Source organism: Eulemur rufifrons, chromosome 8 (genome assembly GCF_041146395.1).
Source record: "Eulemur rufifrons isolate Redbay chromosome 8, OSU_ERuf_1, whole genome shotgun sequence".
Lineage (NCBI taxonomy): Eukaryota > Metazoa > Chordata > Mammalia > Primates > Lemuridae > Eulemur > Eulemur rufifrons.
Genome location: NC_090990.1, coordinates 58,506,331 through 58,527,632, shown reverse-complemented (window position 1 = coordinate 58,527,632; position 21,302 = coordinate 58,506,331). Strand labels below are relative to the sequence as shown.

Genomic DNA, 21,302 nt, shown 5'->3' with positions numbered 1-21,302 from the left:
TTTAAAAATTAGCCAGAAGTGGTGGCAGGCACCTGCAGTCCTAGCTACTTGGGAGGCTGAGGCAGGACTATTGCTTGAGCCCAGGAATTAGAAGTTGCAGTGAGCTATGATCATGCCACTGTACTCCAGCCTGGGTAACACAGTGAGACCTTGGCTCTAAAAAAAAGTAAAAAAAAAAAAAAAAAAAACAGAGCTGCTATCAACATTTATGTGTAGGTCTTTGTTTTCATTTCTCTTGGGTAAAATACCTAGGAGTACTGGGTATGTGTAAGTATATGTTTGACTTTATAAGAAATTGCTAAATTAGCTATATTCCCTCAACATTTTGTTCTGAAGATTTTCAAACCAACAGAGGAGTTGTAAGAGAAGTATAATGGATACTTATATACCCTGTGCCTAGATTCACCAATTGTTAACATTTTGACACATTTGCTTTATTTCCTGCTCCGTGTGTGTGTGTGTGTGTGTGTGTGTACGCGCGCGCGCGTGTGTATAACTATTAGCATTGTGCTAAATCATTTGAGAGAAAGCTGCAGACATTGTGACTCTAAGGAAAAAAAATTTTTAAATCTCTATTTTAGTAAGCAAGGGCAATGGAAATATAAAGGTATAAATTAATCTTTTAATTTGCTAGCTTTAATAGTAATAGTCTGCTTCCAAGTTTGAAGAAGTGGTAACAATATTTTGACCCACAGAGAAAGCAACATTTCTTTGTCTTTTTTTTTTTTTTTTTTTTTTTGGAGATAGGGTCTTGCTCTGTTACCTGGACTGGAGTGTGATGGCACCATCATAATAACCTTGAACTCCTGGGCTCAAATGATCGTGATCCTCCCGCCTCAGCCTCCCAAAATGCTGTTATTACAGGCATGAGCCACCACATTAGGCCTATTTTGTCTTCATACGTTAATAAGCCCTAGTACCTTAGACCACCACTCAGACATAATGAGAAAACACTGTGATCCATATAGCAGCACTCCCCAACCTTTTTGGTACAAGGGACTGGTTTCATAGAAGACAGTTTTTCACCGGGGTTCGGGGTGGGAGGTGGTGGTGTACAGGTAGAGATTAGGTGGTGATGCTCAGCCCTGTTTTCCTAACAGGCCATGGACCGGTACCAGACTGCAGCCTGCGGGTTGGGGACTGCAGCCATATAGTATCCCCAATACCTAGAATAGTGCCAAGCATATGATATGCACTCAATAATGAAAAAAAAAAACAAAACCTAACTTAATAAATATTTAAGTAAGAAAATTGTGCAAAAAGAGAATGAGACTAGAAATAGCAAGATAAAATCAGTAGTGGGTTTACTACTGAAAAAGTGTTAAGCGTTCTGTCCTTTAAACTTTCTAGAGATTGGCCATACATTTGGCCCTGAGTTTGCTGCAACAACCATTCCTAAGGAAAATGATCTCTTACACAAATAAAGACCAATTTCTTAAGAGAAGCACAACTATTCTTAGTACTTACATTTTGATATACAATAATACCATTAGTTTTATTTCTAAAGCACAGCCAACCTTTAATATCTATTCTCCAGAGAAAACATAGCACAATATAGCATCAGAAACTGCACTGGGCAAGTGCCTAGGAGACCTTAGTACTGATCTCAACTTGTCTTTAAGTTTGTGACCTTGGGTAAATCATTTTACTTGGATCTCGGTCTCAATGCTCAGTGAATAGACTGAAGTAAATAATATGTAGGATGTCTTCTCCCTTTAAAATTCTGTGACCTAAAAAATAAGTTACCCCTTTTATACTTTAGCAACATGCTTCCATTTTAAAGAGGCTAGTATAAAACAGAGAGATCCTGATGGCTTTAAATAAAACAGGATTTTACAAATACACATGACTGGTTTAGAAATTTGCTTAACTTGATCAATTCAAAGTAGTTTTTCCAGTTCAGGCTATGCCACCCTACTCTAATATTTTGCCAGATTAATATATTCATGTGACTTTCAGTAACTTTTAGTTAACTCTCAAAATTCTTCCTTTGCCCTAGATACAGACACCATTTCATCATTAACAGCTTTTTATTTTAAAAACTCATTTGTCAAAAAAGAGTTTTACAGTGTAAAATTGTATCTGTTCCTATTCTCAGAGTTATAATCTTAAAGCATGCTTTGTTAGGTCTTATTAGGACTACTTTAATGACTTCATTTCTTTCCTCTTTTGATTGTCAAGTTTTAAACTCCTTTCTCTTTAGTCTACTTTAAATGCTACATTATCTCCACATATGCAGATTACAACCCTTTCAAATATGGTAAATTACCTTTTCTTATTTAAATGAAATTGTCTTGCCTTTCCACATTCATGGCTCTCTGACATTCTCTTACATTGTTCTGAGGCATAGACTTTTCTTAGTGTTGTATGACCTTGGGTAATCCATTTATGTCACATTGTTTTAATCCATAAAATGGGCATAATGCCACTTATCCTACCAAAAGGTTGCTGTGAAGATCCAACGGAAAAAAGGGTGAGGAAGTCCTCTGAAATATCTAAAACTCTTATTATCAGGCAGGAAATATAAATGACCATTTAATTTCTAATACATTGTCCCTAACAACTGTCATTAGCATTTTCCATAGGTTGGCACCACAAATGGCCACTGTTTCAAAATGACTTGAAATAACTATTCTTAAATCTTCAGCAATATATAGACTATTTGACCCTATATCATCAAAATACAGCTTTATTTTTATTCCAACTTAATACAAACAAAATGTTTTCATTAAATGAAAGTGAAGTAATTTTGAAATTTGTAGGCAAAATATTAATATTTGAGGCCTTAATCACTGATATACACTTTACCTTTCTTCCAATCTGCACTCCTGGGGTATCTGCTTCCACAATAAATCCAGTAAAGGCTTTACCAGCAGAAGCCTTAGGATCTGGATCAGAACGTGCCAATAAAAAATACCTAATATAGATATACACATGAAGATGGTGATAATGATATCAGCAAAAAATACACGGTGATTGTTATCTCAGTTGATCTTCCCAAAAAACCCAATTACTATCACCCTCATTTTACAAGTGAGTAAAGGAAGAATCAGACAGGTTTAAAAACTTTCACAAGTCACATACCTAGTATATGAAAGAGCTAGTATTTCAACCCAGGTCTACTTCTTAACTAATCCAGTAGTTGCCCCCACCCCTTATCCGTGGGATTTCACTGTTTCAGTTACCCGCAGTACAGTATAATAAGTTATTTTGAGAAAGAGAGAGAGAACATGTTTATGTAACTTTTATTACAGTATACTGTTATTCTATTTATTATTAGTTATTGTTCATCTCTTACTGGGCCTCATTTATAAATTAAACTTTATCATAGGTATATATACATAGGAGAAAATGTAGTATATAAAAAGTTCAGTACTAGCTGAGGTTTCAGGCATCTACTGGGGGTCTTGGAACATATACCCCCGGATAAGGCAGGACTACTGTATGGTATTTAACGTTTTTTAATAATATGGTTTGTAAGTAAAAACTCCTTGTATAAAGATAATGTAATGTAACAAGACAGTATGTGCATGTTGAAATTGGTACTTTTTCTTCCCCCAAACTAATTTTCTTCTTTAAGGGACAAGCTATTTTTAAAAGGAGGGCAAACACGGCTGCCTGTGAAAAGGAATAATAAGGGACAGACTCCTAAGTTCTGAGTCCTATTCCCTTTATGCAGCAAAGTCAGTGTTTTGGTACAGCTGAGTTATTATGAATATTTGCTGGTTTTTCCCTTCAGAAGGATTTTTCTCAGAAAGATTTATAATGAAACATAAGGAAAAAAAATGCAAAATATCCAAACATCATGTTCTATGTACCTTGGTACAGGAAATTTTTTTTAAAGGTATATTCTTCCTTAAACAATAAATTTATTTTCTATGCTTAAAACCATTATCATTCACTCTATAGTTTTATTTAATAATAGTCACAAAATAACAAAAATTGTTTTCTAGTTTCATACATTACCTGATTTGTCTTACCACATGAAGAGTTGTAATCAGTTCTTAAAATTAAGAAAACTTCTAATTGCATTGTCAGATTCCTCTCAACTTATTAAATTTTAATAGTTTCTTCACTTTTTTTATTAATTCCTGATATTATGATGAATTGCTTAAAAGTAATGATATAGTGCTCCATAACACTGAAAATATTTAGGATATTCATAAGGGATTGATAGATATGTTTAAAATAAATCACTTCCTGGTTGGCTTATTCCCAAAAATAATGCTTTACTTGCTAGAAAACTGTACTGTACAGTATACAGATATATTGAATCATAATTTCTGCAGATGAAGAGAGACAGGCTATTTAGTACATTATTCCAATCAACAAAAAGTTCTTCTGGAAAGTCTCTATTTATATACTTGTAGTGATGGGTAAATATATTATTTCCTATGATAACTTAACAGTGGTTGTTGGAAAGCTTGTCCTTATGTTGAACTAAATTCTACATTTTTCTAACTTTCATCCATTAATTCTAAACTGGCTTCCTGAAGTAAACATAAAAGCCTGCTCTTCTTTATGTATAATATTATTTCAGAAATTTCAGGATTCTTCCAAAATAACCAAACCTAATTTCTTCACTTTTCACATGTTTTGTAGGCTCTTCCTAATGCAAGACATATACCTGCTTCTAGATTTATTCCACTTTTTCAATACATGTCTTAAAATGTGTTGCCCAGAACTATCACCATTTTGATGCTATACTTCTATTACTTTAGCGTAAAATTACACTAGTGTTTTAAAGGTGCATACTGTTGATTCCTATTGAGCTTAGAGTTATTTATTAAAACTCTCTTCATGTTTTTCTTCTTTTAAAAATATTTGTATAGAGGTAAAATATACAATTAACCATGTTTACTGTTTTTTTTTTTTTAAATAGATGACCAAGGTGAATATCTTTACCATTTTTCAAGTATACAGATCAGTGGTAATAAATACATTTATATTCTTTTTTCCTCCCTTCCTAGTGTTTTTAACAGTTTATATTTACATAAATGATTTTTTGATCCTTTGTTGAACTTCATATCATTTTTGAACCATATATTTGGACCTTTTAGATTTTATTAAAGTCAAATTCTGTCTTCTCTAATGGATAACCTGAGTTTTAAGACTGCCTCTGCTTATTTCTAAAAATCAGAGAAATGTGCTATACCAGTGATTTTTCCTTTTTCCTCAGAGTTTTAGGGCTTTCAAGGAGGTGCTGGTGTAGGCAACAGGGAATGGAAATAATAAGCCAGGTAGATGGAGTGCTAGCCTTCCTAATCAGATTCAACCAAAACAGGTATTTTGTTTTATTTTACAAATTAAACTTCTGAGAGTTAATTTGAAGAAATAGTTCAGGAGTTTAAAAATAGTTTTTGAAAATCACTTAACTAATCTCTTATGGACCTTCCATAAATGGTCCTTAATTGTAGTGGTTTAAAAATAAAAGGAAGAAGAGAGGGAAGATTCTGATAAAGTAATTAAGAAGAAATATACAGAGATGTTTTAAACAACATACCAGTTAGCTTTTCCTCCATTGGTTATCCACATCTTCTGACCATTAATAATATACTCATCTCCTTTCTTTTCTGCTTTGGTCTTTATACCAGCTACATCAGAGCCTGCTCCAGGTTCTGTTACACAATAGGCCTTGAATATACAGAAACATAAAAAAAATTAAATGTTAATTATTAAATTTTGAATGTTAGGAACCAGGATTGTGTTTTATTTTTTAAACTAGTATTTTAAATATTTAAAAATACCTAAAATTACGATGTTCTTAGAAAATCAAATAAACCACTCAAATGTAAAAACATTTAATATATAAATTAAAATTAGGCATAGGATACCAATAAACTATATCAAAAATTAAAATGTTAGATAACTTCAGCCAGGTTTTGTGGCTCAAGCTTGTAATCCCAGTGCTTTGAGAGGCCAAGGTGGGAGGACTGCTTGAGGCCAGGACTTCAAGACCAGCCTGGGCACCATAATAAGACCTCATCTCTATAATAAATAATTAAAAATAAGATACTAATTTAAAAATGTTAGATATCTTCAAACAAGTTCATTAAATTCAATTTCACATGTCCACAGTCATGCAAACATTTATCAAGAATCTACTATGTACCACACTAGATTGGTAGATGAGGAAGCCAGGATTGAATGACCTTATGTCCTAGAGATTTTAACCATGTACCTGTCGAGATAAATAACTATATTGTAATTATATGTCTATGCATGAAAGTCATACACAAGGGGCATGAGAAAGCAGAGGAGATGATGCTTAAATTAAGTCTCAAAAAGGAAAAGGGATTCTTTAGGAGGAGAGAAAAAGAGGAGAAATGGTGTATTCCCGGCAGAAATAATAGCACATGCAATCATACTGAGATAAGAGGCAGGGTTACCCAATGTTTATAATGCTGAAAGTATCAGAGTTTCATAATATGTGAACTCTGTGCACATAAGGGAATGGTAGGACATCAGTCTGGAAAGAAAGGAAGGAAACAGATGACAAGAATCCTTTGTATCACATGAAGAATTTAAAATTTTATCTGGTCTAAAATATTTATAGGCAATCTTTCAACAAATACATATTGAGCTCCCATTTTGTGTCAGGTACTTGCTGAGCTATTAATCTGAAAATCATTTGGGTTTCGCTTCATGTTAAAACCATTTTTGAAAAATGTATTTTTCCACTCTCCTACCTTAGAATACAACAAGCATCTTGTGGAAAGGCATCATTTTGCAAATCAATTCTGTATCTAGGAATGTTAGCATAAAAGGGCAGGGTAGTGACCTGATGCATACATTTGGTATTGCTTTTTAAAAACACAATTACCATTGTGACTTGACTTTCCTTGTAAAAGTAAGTTCCTTTTTAAAGGTGACTAATTGAGGTTCCTGGATAAGTTTTTCTTTTCTCTGAGATTGTACAGTAATTTGGGAGCAAGGGATTTGCTATAATCACTACAAAGTTTTTCCTCTGAAGGCCCTAAAAAGCATTTTCTTAGTTTTTGTAAATATGAAAGGCCAGCATCAGCAAATGAACTTTCTAACCTTAAAACCAGTTTCACAGAGGGTTAGCCTAGTGTCTAGATTACAAATAAAATTTTAAGTGATAAAAAAAAAAAATAAATAAAATAAAATAAAATTTTATCTGGTAGAAACAGGGGAGCCTCTTAAGGCTCTTAAATAGAGGAGTGACAAGACCTAAGCAGTAATGGTAAAGGGGGTGGTAGGAGGCAAGCATTAGGTAGTTCAAGTTAATTCAAGTTTATTGACTTGCAGGTACTGTGAATACTAATGATGCAAGTTCCTTGCCCTTACAGTATTATATTCCAAAGAAGAAATAAATCTTAGTAACTAATTTTAATTCAGAGGAGTAAGGGTATATAGGGACATTAGAAATGATTACCTAGACCTCTAGGGGGTTGGAGATGATGGGTGGTAAGGGGGTTGGACAGAAAAGTAAGAAGTAAAACTCACTGGAAGAGAGAAGTCTTAAAGGACAAGTAAGAGTGAGGCAAGCAGATCTAAGGGACAGAAGAATGAAATAGCAGTTGTATGGGAGAAACTACCCCTATATAGTACTAGCATGTAAAGAATGAAACTGCAAGGCACAAAATGAGGCTAAAGAGGCAGCCAGAGATGAGGTCATGGAAGCTGAAGTGCATGACATGCTAATGAGGTTATACTTTTAGGCATTCAACAAAAGTTTACTAAAGCTATTGTGCCATAGAATCTTAAGGAACTAAGTAGATGGGTTTCAGGGGAACACAGAACACCTTCATGTGCAAAAGTGAGGGATATATGCATTTTTCTAAGCAAATCAGATTCTAAAATGTGCTCACAAATTTAAAAATGTATTAAGTACTGCTGCCATTGATGACATGGAACCACTCAATGTTTTTGTAAATGTAGGAGAATGACATGTTAGGATATGCATTTTGTTTTCATTATTTGTTTTTGAAGAAGAGATGGGGTCTCCCTGTATTGCCCAAGCTGGAATGCAGTGGCTGTGCACAGGCACAATCATCGCTCACTGCAGACTCAAACTCCTGGCCTTAGGCAATCCTCCCAGCTTAGCCTCTCGAGTAGCTGAAACTACAGGTGTGTGCCACCATGACCTGCTTTATATTAATAATAAGGCAAAGTTTTTATAGCTTATGAAGTATATGGGCCCATTCTTCCTACACAAAATGACTTATATTTGTATAGTTTACAAAGCAATTTTACATTTATTCTGTTTATTTTTTTTTATTTTGACCTTACATTCTAAAGGGGCTTGAGGTAGTTTATATGTTTCAAAAGAATTCAGGGTAAAGAGAAAATAAATATAAAACCAGAAAGAAAAATAATATACAACAAAGTGTATTATTCGGAGTTCTTCAAAGTTGTTCTTGTCTTCTTATTTGATCATTTCTTAGTAATTAAACTTAATTTTACTAACCCTCTTTCAGTAGAAGGCTTTTTTTCATTATAACTTATTCCTTTATCTTATCATACTATATAGTATTATATAGTATTACATACAGTATTGTAGTTGTTCGTGTGTTTCTCTCTTATGCTATTATCAGAGTTTCTTGAGGGTAGGAATGGTACTTATTCCATTAGTATCATTGGTGCCTAATACTAAGTGTTTAATAAAATAGTAAATGTCCCTAACATTGTTATCCTCACTATTCTAACTAGTTTGACTTACAATAGCTAAATGTTGCTATGCAAACTAGAAAGACAAGCAAAATCAGCAACATTGTTTTATGCACATATACTATTTACTTGTTATGCATAATTTTATGTATTACAAGTTAATAGCTTCTCGGTAAGGATCTAAAGGTCCATAAGATTGTTAATTCCTTGTGGGCAGGGGCCCAGTCTTATTCACTATTTTATTCTTGGTCCTCCTGGCAAATTACTCAAATATTTGAATGAGTGTAGCACTCCCTCTTTCTTTATTAGTGATGATACCACCATCTTATATTTGTATAGTTTACAAAGTAATTTTACATTTATTCTCTGTTTTTTATTTTGACCTTAACATTCTAAAAGGGCTTGAGGTAGTTTATGTTTCAAAAGAATTCAGGGTGAGGAGAAAATAAATATAAAACTAGAAAGAAAAATATATAACACAACATGTGTTGAAGTTCAAATAATTACTAATGGAGGACTATAAAACTGGCTCTAGTCTTCCTACTTACCAGAACAAAAATACAATATTAGTTATAAGTGTGAACTGCCCGTAAGCAAAGTCTGGCATATAGCAGTCAACTCAGAAATTGGGTAAATTAACAAATGAATGACTAGCAATGAAAGACAAACAAAGTTTCCCTTGGTCATTAGGTATGAAAGAAATTTCTCTAATTTATTTTTGCAAAAGGGGAACTAAGTGAAGATATTCCTATAAAAACATAAGTTTCTTATTTTATCTTTGCTATAACCCTTTTGGATAACATATTCCTTGTTTTCAGAAGAGACTTTGAGGTTAAGTGACTATACAAGATCACACTGCTATTATAATATATGGCTGAACCAAGACTTGAAGCCAGGTCTTGGAACCCTGAGTTCAATGTTGTTTCAGTAACATTCCAGCTATTTCCTAGCTCCATGGGAAATGCATGGTTTTATGACAAGTGTTTTCATCATTAGGCTTTTTACACAGACTTCTGAGTTCTAAGACTATGTTTGGACAAATGAGTTCTATTGTGTCCTGTCCATAACAAGCTTGTTTGACTAGTCTAATACTTGATTCTAATTTATCTAATACTACATATATTTTAAGTATATACTACTTAAGATTTAACCCAATCTTCAAAAAAGAAATATGTTTTCTTATTCTAATATTTTATATGTATATAAATGTAATAATTTTGATTAAAAATTTTTTTGCACTAAATAATATTTTAAAAATTACAGTATTGCCCTTATTTATCTCTGTACTCTTCCTCAGGAAGAGTATATCGGACCACATGATCAGGTAAGTCTTATGCACATATAATAACAAATATATCTGTACCATAAAGTTAAATCCAAAAACATGTATAAATTTTTTCTGTATCCGTTTTTACCATGACATTATTTTTAAAAGCAAAAACCTAAAGAGTTTAAATATTCAACAGTACAGAATAGTGAAATAATTTATGATACATCCATTAGATAACAAATTATATAGTAATATAGCATTTAAAAAGAAGTAGGGCATAACAAAATGCTCATGATGTTAAAGGAGGATATAAAATTTTATGTGTAGTATGACCCTAATTGTTAAAAATACACTTATATATTAAAAAATCTGATAAGGGTTGGACGCGGTAGCTCACGCCTGTAATCCTTAGCACTCTGGGAGGCTGAGGCGGGAGGATCGCTTGAGCTCAGGAGTTCGAGACCAGCCCAATCAAGAGTGAGACTCCGTCTCTACTAAAAATAGAAAAATTAGCTGGGTGTGTTGGCACGCACCTGTAGTCCCAGCTACTCAGGAGGCTGAGGCAGAAGGATTGGTTGAGCCCAGGAGTTTGAGGTTGCTGTGAGCTAGGGTGACGCCATGGCACTCTAGCCCCGGCAACAGAGTGAGACTCTGTCTCAAAAAAACAATAAATAAATAAAATCTGATAGGGAGTACAATAAGACAGTAATATCAGTTAACTTCATATCTGAGGGATTATAGATGTATTTGTTCTTCTCTATACATTTCTAAATTTTCTATACTATTTTACAATCGGAAAGGCTATAAAATTTTATTTTTTAAAAGTTTAAATAAAATGCAGTATTTTATGCAGTACAATCTAAAAAATATGTATTGGGATTTAATTAACTGAATCTCAGTGTAAGTTAATCAAAATGTTATAATTAATATACCTATTTACAATTTTCATTTTCACCCTTGACCCTATATATTGAGTACTTCTCTTGCTTTTATGCAGAAGGAAAATGTACAGTAAACTTTTGACTCAGAAGTTATAACTTAAAGACTATAGCAAATATACTTTTAAATATACTGAAGCTATTAATAAAAAACAAACTGTCAAATATTTAATACTTGAATTACTTTTAAAGACTCAAATATTTTAGAAATATTTATATATAGCTAATATAATTACAGATATTCTTATCAACACATTAAGGTAGGTTCTCTTAAGCATCTCCATGCTTCTAATTTTTTAGCCTATTTCTTTCTTTTTTTTTTTTTTTTGAGACAGGGTCTTGCTCCGTCACCCAGGCTAGAGTGCAGTGGCTACATCATAGCTCACTGCAACCTCAAATTCCTGGGTTCAAGCAATTCTCCGGCCTCAGGCTCCTCAGTAGCTGGGACTACAGGTGCCTGCCACCACGCCTGGTTAATTTTTCTATTTTTTGTATAGACAGGGTCTCACTCTTGCTCAGGCCAGTCTCAAACTCCTGGCCTCAAGCACTCCTACCCCCTCGGCCTCCCAGAGTGCTAGAATTATAGCCATGAGCCACTGCGCCCATCCCTATTTCTATTATTATATAGTTGGCCTTGTGCATCCACAGGTTTCGCATCTGGGGATTCAACCAATGGCAGACTGAAACCCACTGACAGGAAGAGTTGACTGTACTAGGCCATTTTATATAAGGGACTTGAGTAACTGCAGATTTTGGTATGGGAGTTGGGGATGTCCTGGAACCAATCCCCTGTGGATATAGAGGGACAACTGAGTATATGCTATGGAATAATAATAATCCATATGTTTCACACGGTTCTTACACAATACTGAGAATGTTTAGTTTAAACTCTTATTTTAGACTAAACGTTACAAATTTAGAAAAAAATTACAAATTACCTAGGAAATATGTATAAATGTCTTTATTGGGCAGTTTGCCTAATATTTAGGTATCTGAAATAAATAAAAAACATTTATTTTCAAATATTAGTTTCTGCTCTTTTCAGATGAATTCTCACAATAAGCTCAAAACTAATAATAATCTACTATATTTCAATATCACAGTCACACCACAGACTCAAATCAGTTTGATTAAACAAGCAAGTAAAAATGTTTAGGTAAACAAGTTTTAGAACAGAACCTCAGTGTGTGTATCTATCTAAATAAAAATATCTTTTTTTAAAATCCAATTTAAAAATTTGTTCAGTTGCTTTCTTAGGGATTTAAATAAAATTTATAACTATTCTCCCCAACTCATTCATTCAACAAATAAGTTGATATCTTCAGTCACAAGTTCACATTAGTTTTTTTACTAGTTCCAAACACTGGTAGTTCAAACACAAATTGTCCCCTACTTTCAATCTGAACTTCCTGATGCAGTCACTCAGTTCTGCAGAATGCTCCATTATGTAGTTCTCTCTCACCTGAATATAAATAAGGGGATTTTTATGACAGTTTTTTGGTACCCCAGAAACATCACAAACAGATCTCTCTCCTGGAAATAAATGGTATGATTATGACACTTTCTTGGCATCTCAGAAACATTGTACCTAACTATGTTGCTAACTTTTGTCTCAATGCCATATCGCCCAATATTTACATAGAGATTAAAAAGGAGAAATAGCACCTTTGTTCTCCCTTAAATGTGAAATATAGCAGCAGCTACACATACTCACACACATCAATGGCTCTTCAGTCAATCTCCCCAAGTACTTCTTTTGTTGTTGATCATTTCCAGCAATAATAACAGGCATTTGCTACCAAAGAAAATTGACATTAAAAAAGCAAGTCATTTTTATTAGATATATAATTCAGAGGTACTATAATTCAAAATAATAGAACTATTTTTTTACCCAAGAGCCAAGTACAAAGAACTTTTAAGTTAGAGAGCTAAAACCATAAGGAAATAAATCTGCTAATCTAAGTATTTTCATGAAATTAAGTTATATGTAGGACTTGTTGATAATATAATATGTGAAAATCTACACATAGTACAATGCACAAATAAGGAATTAAATTTAGGATACATGACATAGTATATACGATCAGGCCTCCTAAGAATTGCTCACTAAATTTCAGTACTGCCAGTGGTGGCAGCAGGCTATCCTGTTCCTGCTCCTGAATGCTGGATTTAGGCCTTGCCCTTGCCTAGGAATTGCCACTGAAGCTAAAGCCAAAGCGTACAGTTTGCTCACAAGGACAGTTAGAATTCCAAGTACTGGAGACAACAGGGCCACAGTGACTAAGCCTTGGAATCAGAACTCCAGACTCCACTGCTAAATCTTGTGCTCCCTTTTAAAGAAAACTATTTCGCCAACTAACCTAACCTAGTAGTAACTGTCTCATTAACAGCTCAGTTAGGCAATTTATTTTTTAAGTAACTTACCCCCAAAGAATTTCCTTCAATAGCAGTCTGAACCCCGGTACATCCATAAGCCAATTCTTCAGTAATTAAACAAGCATCAAAAGTTCCAAGTCCAAGACCTCCTACAGCATCAAAATGTTTTAAGAACACATTATAATATGTAGTGCATCTTGATAGAAATAAAGGTAAACTATTTCAATTATTTCCAATATGACCCAATTTGTTTTAAAAGCAAATTTGCAAAAATAACGTGTAAGTTATTAACACTTACACTTAACATGTGTAAGTGTTGTGACTGGCACAGTAACAAATTATACCTCTCTAAAATAGGTTTTAAAAATTTCAAAAAATTCTCTATTTGTTATTTGAGCCTATGTTCCTGTTCCAACTTCTTTTTGTAAAAACTTGATTCAACTCTGCTAAAACTGGCTCTGAGGAAATGAGTGACATTTCACAAAAAGTCTCAATAAAATATAAAATAGAAGGTAGGATTAAAATGCAACAAATTGACTAACTCTAGAGAGAGAAGTTATCAACGTTTAAAATCAAGTTAAGGTTGGAACCAGTAAGAAGGAAAAAATGTCTCTAAGTGCAGAGAATAAGGCTTCTGAAAACAGGGAAATACTGTAGCCTGACCAGGGAGATAAAAGTAGAAAGCCATTTAATGGCAACAAATATTTGAAAAAAATGACCAAGTGGAGTTTCACAATTTTTCTTGTTCATATGCATTCTAGGATTAAAAATGTGAAGAAAGCTTACCACAACTCTCTGGAATGTGTGTATTCATTAAACCAAGTTCCCAAGCTCTTTTAATTAGGGGGACAGGGTACTAAAAGAAAAAGAAAAAACCTAGTTATATTTAAAAGCTAAACAGTTTGATTATATAATCTCTTTTAAAAAAGTAAAAGCCTTTTCTCTCTTTAAAATGTATATACCTACTTCACCAGTTTTATCATATTCTGCAGCAACCGGTATTATTTCTTCTCTGGCAAATTTACGAGCAGTAGCTTGAAATTCTTTCTGCTGTTCAGTGAACTCTAAGGGAAAGTTATTTAGAAAATATTAAAATAGGACAATGAGTTGAAGAAAAAAGTGCTATGCAGTAATATGTGGAAGTTTATATTAATAATGGGGACTTTAACTCTTGATCATCCAGAAAGTCAAAGACTACAATGCATTTTCTGACTAACCAAGGTTTTACTATACAACATAAATAAATCTATGTCAATAGAAATGCTGAAGGAAGTAAGATTTCCAGCTTTTACAAATGAGTAATAGATATAAACTTGTACAGCTCAAGTTTTTCTTTCTCAATTGGTGAGGTAAAAAATATATTTTTTAAACTTATTACTAGTTCTTAAGCTGATTTATCAAATATTTACTAACACTGATGTGAAATTAATATATAAGTCATGTCCCTAATCTCAAGAATCTATCTAAGGCGATGAGACACACTCAGTGACCATAAAGCAATAAAACTTGTTTCGAAGTGTCATATATCATGGTCATAATTTTAACTTTATTCCTTCTTTAAACTCAGATCAGTTTATAAATTAGCACAAAGCAACTGGTAAAAGTGGTTTCTTAAAAGATAATAACAACATAAAACCCTGATGTAATGCTATTAATTGGTGTCCAAACAATTCATTTACATAAAATAAGGGGTGGTTGTTACAAAATTAGTGAAATGAATACGGCGGCTTGCTGAAGACAGGAGCCGATCACTAATTCCATTTTTTCAAATCCATGCTATTCTAGTATTTTAATGTGGTTGCATCCAACGTCAAAGAATATAGGCTGGGCACAGTGGCTCATGTCTGTAATCCCAGCTACTCAGGAGGCTGAGGTGGAAGGACTGCCTGAGCCTAGGAGTTTGAGGCTGCAGTGAGCTATGACCGCACCATTACACTTCAGCCTGGGCGACACAGTGTGATCCCCACCTTAAAAAAAAAAAATAGGTAACATTTAAAAAAGGTATAGGCTATTTCAGGCAAGAAGAATGAGTGCAAAAGCACAGAGATAAGAATGAGCAAGACTATAACAATCATTTGTATGGGGAAATGACAGCCCTGTAGTCTTACAATGAATTAGCAGTAGAAATATACTTACAGTTTCAGTCCAGTGTTTTTCACTTCACAACTTTACTTCTAAGATTGGGGCCAGTCCATATAAACATTGTGGGTGGATAAAGGGAAGACAGGGCTCTATTATGTTATTATTTATTGAGAAACTACTTTGATCTAGTCAGTATGTGCTAGGGACATTACATACACCATATGATTTCATCTTCAAAGAAATCCTGTGTTACAGATATTATCCCCATTTTATAAAGAACTAGATTGCAACTGGTCATAGGTGTAATCCAATCCCTATTCCTTGGAGCTTCACAATCTCCCTCTCAAACACTTATATCTAATCTTATCCTCTGTCACTCAACAAACCACAATTTTTCCTGCTAGTCTCTTACTACTGAGTATGAATTTGCCTGTGACAAGCTAAAACTAGATACCAAATCAATGCTAATATCTGAATAAGTAAGAAGATCCACTGTCCCAAACTGCTATCCTCACACTGCTTGGAATTTTTCATTTAATTCTGGTAAAAACAAAAACAAAACAAAAAAGACACTTAAAAACCAAAAATGATAACTCTAGAGAGTTTTGAGATTGTCATTTGTACTTGGGTGTGAGTTAATTATCTCAGCTGCCTTTTAAATATTTTCTCAGATCAGGTGAACTGAGTAAACAGGTTTTTAACTAGAGGACAGGTAAAAATTTTGAAGCACAAAGCACTTTAGGAGGCAAGAATACCAAAGACAGAGATTATAATTTCCATTTTTTTTCCCCTGGGGTTTTCATTTTATACAGTAAGGGGAAGAAAATCTTACTCCTTTTCCCTCCACCACCACATGGCTCCCTGGTCCCAGGACTGAGAATTTCATCTAACAGTACCAAAATTGGAGGTCAGATATATTATGGATAAAACAAGCTTTAGCTTATTAGCAGGCACCTAGCATTGTGTATCTAGTAAGTGTTTTAAGTAGTGTTTGTTGCATTAAATTTTTTAAGTTGAAGATTATTCATATTTATCAGTAAATTTATCATTTATTTTGGGCTACACACTTAGGAAAAAGGGAAGGAAAATAAATGTATGCATGCTGCTAAGAAAGATGTAAGGTATAGGGTAGCATGCTGAAGAAGAAAACAAGATCAGGAAAATGGGCATGACTAACCATCTGTGGATGGTGACTGGTTCTACTCATTGACAGACATTATTAAGTTTGTTCATAAACATATTCCAAACAAATATATATAGAGAGCTTCATATGTACACCAAAATAAGTTTAAAGTCAAAAGACAGAATTTAACACATACCAAAACTAAATCCCAATCCTGGCTGACCCTGTGGCGTAGCTTTTGTATGTTGTGATCTCCAGCCAAAACAAGAAATACTTCTCAGGACCTGTAAAGAACACTTTTATTAAAATAAATGTGATAAATAGGCCGGGCGCGGTGGCTCCCGCCTGTAATCCTAGCACTCTGGGAGGCCGAGGCGGGTGGATCGCTCGAGGTCAGGAGTTCGAGACCAGACTGAGCAAGAGTGAGACCTCATCTCTACTAAAAATAGAAAGAAATTATCCGGCTAACTAAAAATATATATAGAAAAAATTAGCCGGGCATGGTGGCGCATGCCTGTAGTCCCAGCTACTCAGGAGGCTGAGGCAGTAGGATCGCTTAAGCCCAGGAGTTTGAGGTTGCTGTGAGCTAGGCTGACGCCACCGCACTCACTCTAGCACGGTCAAAAGAGCGAGACTCTGTCTCAAAATAAATAAATGTGATAAATTAAACATCAGTCAAATAAATGGATACTAACAATTATAAGTGAACATGGCAACTTGTTTGACCATATTCAAGAGCATAGTTTTTCAAGTCATCATTATTTAAATGCCTTCAAATATAATTTAACTTAAATAAGCCAATTGCCAGTTATTTAATCACCTATGATAGAAGAGATGTTTTTTAAAAAAGTAATGACATAAAATCAGTGGTATCTGCACTGCTGAAGTAGAGATTTCTAGGACAAACAACAAGGGATACAAGACACTTAGGACCATTATTTTGGAAATCTCTCCTACAAGCTGCTAGGGCATTGATGATTGGAGAGCTGGGGTGGAGATAACAATAGGATGGAATTGTATGTTTTTAAGAGGTGCCTAATCCACCAACTTTGATACCTGTGTGGACCTCCCATATATGCCTCTGGGAACCTTCCCCTTGGAGATCCTATTTTCTAAGATACCTCACTCTATCTAACAAAACAAATTGGCATAAAACCATATTCTACATTTTCTGTGGTTGTCTATAAGCATTTTTACAATGTAAACTATGGCAGCCACTAGTTTTGTAAATAAAATTTTATTGGAACACAGCCACACCATACTGTTTCTGCTTTTACAACAGATCTACATAGTTGCCACAGAGACTATATGGTCCACAAAACCAAAATATTTAGTATTTGTCCCTTTACAAAAAAAGTTTGCCAACCCTGTTCTAAACTACTAAAATATACTTGCTTAATATCTGAAATATACTCACATTTCTTCAAAAGGATATATAAGAAACAGTATAATCAGAAGATACTGTTCTTTTGCAACCCATTTTTATATCCATGACAGTTTAAAGGACACAAAAGTAACCACTTGCATTTACTGACGTTACCAAACTGGAAACCACAATGTTGCTCCCAAGTAAAGTTTGAGGACAGTTAAAAGTACACAATTTAAAGATTTTTTGATGCAACTATCTCAAGGCAATTTTAATAAGCTTAGGTACTAAGAGAAAAGAGAAGCTGAATATACTAAAGCTTCTAGAATCTAACTTATGTTTTTCAAAATCTGTGAAAACACCACTTTGTAGATGACAATTTCAACTTATAGAGATTTACCTACATTTAAAGTGACAACATAGAGTATCAAATATTATAATTTAAATAGCCCTCTCAACATAACTCATACTACAATTTTGAAAAGATAATTACAGAGCATGAAAACTCACATTTTCTTTGCAATTTTCATTAATTTTATTTTAGAAATGAAACATGGTTTCTCTGGTCCTCATGGTCCAATTGTCATAGACCAAACCTATTCTTGCTTACAATCACGTTACACATGTTTATTCACTGAATCCCAGGTCAAACCTAGGATTAAAGCACTATTTTTATTCCTATTTTGCAAATGAAGAAACTGAGGCTCAGAAAGGTCAAGTAAAATTAGCCAAGGTCACTCTGCTCTTAGTGCAACCGGGATTCTAACATTTACTATCACAAGTCCATGCTATCAACCACCTAGCCATATTGCTCTTTTACTTTAGTCTCTTCCGTTTCCACAACAAAGAGAAAGACTCCACAAAAATTAGACCAAAAAAAGTGACTCTATTAAATCTGAACTCACAAAACGGGTAAAATGATCTGCTGAAAGACTTTAAATAGGGAATTATTTCGTGGATTTAAAATAATTCACAAATAGTTTACATATGAATTTTCAGGAAAACATGTTATATAAAACAAAGTACACTGTTCTCTGCAAAGGAACAATGCTATCAACATGTTATTTACGTAGTAATATTAGCCAGTTAGAGAGGAGACTTAGAAATGAATACAGAATTAGCACAGAATTTGGAGTTAGAAATGTTGAATTCAGTGTAGGTTCTGCAACTACTTTTGTGACCTAGGACAGGTTATAAACTTCTTATAGCTACTATTCAAAACTGGAAAATGGGGCTAATCTCACTGGGTATTTGGGGGTGATTAAAATAATGTTTTGAAAACCTAATGTTATATACACATATTGGTGTTATTACTTTGGGTTCTCTGCCCAGAACAATAGAATTCCAAATAGCCAAAAGACAGCAAATTTAATCAAGTATCAGTTCTGCAACAATAGGAGCACTACAATTAAACGCTTTTGCGAATTTCTTAGAAATATAAGAGTCTTAGTTTTATGGTGAAGAACAGGAATTGATAGTAGGAAAATGTGTGCTCTCTTTGATTCTAACTGATGCTATTCGCTTCTGTGACTATGCTTGCTTTTAGTTGTTTAATAAATATAGTTAATCAGAATGAAAAACAGAAATAAGAACAAAGGTAACTCCATGATAGGCTAAGCTTCCTGGATGTGAGAAGCCTAGTTCTGCTTCTGTATATATGGCTTGCTGGCTTGGTGCTTAGCGTATGGCAGGCTTCACTAAAGTAAAGGAAAACAAAGCCCCGGCGAGGTAACCGCAAGTTATTTCCTGATAAAGGGCTGGAGAGTCCAGGTGCCTTCCAACCAATTAAGTAGATAAGAAAAGCAAGACATGATCAGTGCATGAAGGGCTTGTGCAGGGCGTGTGTTCCCAGTATCGCTTGTAACCCAAAACTAAAAGGTATGCAACAACAGACCCCCTCCCCGTCGGAGATCCTCCTCTTCCCCTGGATGACGTTAACTACAACTGGCGCCAGCGCGAAAAGCCCGAAGCTTAGAGTCAACAAACCAGAAGCCAACGCGATCAGCCACTTCTAAAAAAAGAACAAATAAACTGAAGGCGGATAATGTGCAGACTAGTATGTTATGTGCAGACTAGTGTGTCGTGTGCAGACTAGTACGTCGTGTGCAGACTAACGTGTCGTGTGAAAACTAGCACACAGAAAAGTATAAAAGCTTAACCTTTACCCCAGGGCAGGGTCCTAGTTCCTGGATAGGCCACTGCCTCCGTGCTCTGGAATTTGGACCCTGGCCCCGGGCTAGTTAATAAACTCCTTTGCCTTTTTGCAGCCTCAGTGACTCTGCCTCTCTGTTCCTGGGGCCAAGGGGAACCGGATCTAACAATGGGAGTGTAAAAGAAGAGAGAAAGGGATATAAATTTTCTGGATCGGCGTTTTCTAGATCCTTCCTTGGAGAGATTCAGAAAACTGTCTTTTTTCCTGGGGTCACAGTTAAAAGTTTTTTTAATTTCAGCATATTATGGGGGTACAAAAGTTTAGCTTATGTATATTGCCCTTCCCCCACCCCCATCAGAATTAAAATTTTTTAATTGTTAAAATCCCCAATTTTGCCTTCAGCGCCCATTAACAGCAACAGCAAAAAAGGGCAACAATCCACTACAATTATCCTAAATTCTAAAACAGCAGTGTTTTCGTCAAAGACATAACCATAATCCAATTTTAAGTGACTTGTAAATGGCAGTCTTATGTGAACATTCAAGAATATTTAGATACCAAAATGCATGTAGCGACAAACATACTTAGAATCTGTAAGATACAATACTAGAATATATAGACAGGCTTCATGGAAAGTTCTGAAGTAGACTTTTCTTGTACTTTTTAATCGTACGCAAAGAAGCGATCTCCCCATATCACAAAACCTAAGACCTATTAAACATATCAAGTATCCCAAGGAGCAGGTGCTCCGTTTTTTTCCCTTTTTCCCGTGGTTCCGAGACACCTATTCAGAGACAGATTCACTTCGGGAGAGTGGGATTCTTGGAGGAAATATTTGGAGGGTTTCTGGACCAGAGAAAGAAAAAGGATATTCTGAAGGGAGGACGATGGCCATACAGGGGTCCCGTGGCGAGGTGGGCGGTAGGCGTGAAAGCAAGGAGTGTCTGAAGTCCCGGACGGCGTCCAGGAGAGCGGAAAGGCAGGCTCTGACGCCCCGAGGCAGGCTCCTTCCTCAGCACAGCTCCTTCCTCAGCACAGCTCCTTCCTCCCCTCCGGGATGCACCTGTTTTCGGCCCATGCCCACCCTGCCCAAACACCGCAACCTCCGTGCCCCCGCCCCACCGCAGTCCCGGTCTCCTCTCACCCCGCAGCTCCGCCTGAACCCCGCAGCCATGCTGGCTCCCGGCGCGGCCGCTGCTCCTCTACAGCACTGCGGAGCGCCTAGACTGTCTGCCTCCGCCCGTCGGGGGCCGGGGACGGGGTGCACATGGGCGGGGCCGGGAGGAGGGGCAGGGCAGCCGGGGGAGGATGGGGGGGTGGTCTCATCCGGACGCATGCTCCGTGACCTTAGCCTGCGCCGT

The 21,302-nt window shown here is 35.3% G+C and overlaps 1 protein-coding gene across 4 annotated transcripts in view; it reads right to left on the bottom strand.

The window, feature by feature from the left end:
* Nucleotides 1–21,175, bottom strand: part of ACADM (acyl-CoA dehydrogenase medium chain) — a 32,896-nt gene extending 11,721 nt beyond the window's left edge. Inside the window, exons 1-8 of one of the 4 annotated variants that reach the window (XM_069478089.1) lie at nucleotides 21,086–21,175; nucleotides 16,620–16,719; nucleotides 14,185–14,282; nucleotides 14,005–14,074; nucleotides 13,267–13,367; nucleotides 12,557–12,637; nucleotides 5,504–5,634; nucleotides 2,809–2,917 (exon numbers count right to left, since the gene is read on the bottom strand). In XM_069478089.1, the coding sequence (XP_069334190.1) occupies nucleotides 2,809–2,917; nucleotides 5,504–5,634; nucleotides 12,557–12,637; nucleotides 13,267–13,367; nucleotides 14,005–14,074; nucleotides 14,185–14,282; nucleotides 16,620–16,719; nucleotides 21,086–21,115 (720 nt within the window). In that variant the 5' untranslated portion in view covers nucleotides 21,116–21,175. The remainder of the gene's footprint in view (nucleotides 1–2,808; nucleotides 2,918–5,503; nucleotides 5,635–12,556; nucleotides 12,638–13,266; nucleotides 13,368–14,004; nucleotides 14,075–14,184; nucleotides 14,283–16,619; nucleotides 16,720–21,085) is intronic. The other 3 variants (XM_069478090.1, XM_069478091.1, XM_069478092.1) reach the window with 3 other exon arrangements.
* Between the last annotated feature and the right edge of the window lie 127 nt (nucleotides 21,176–21,302).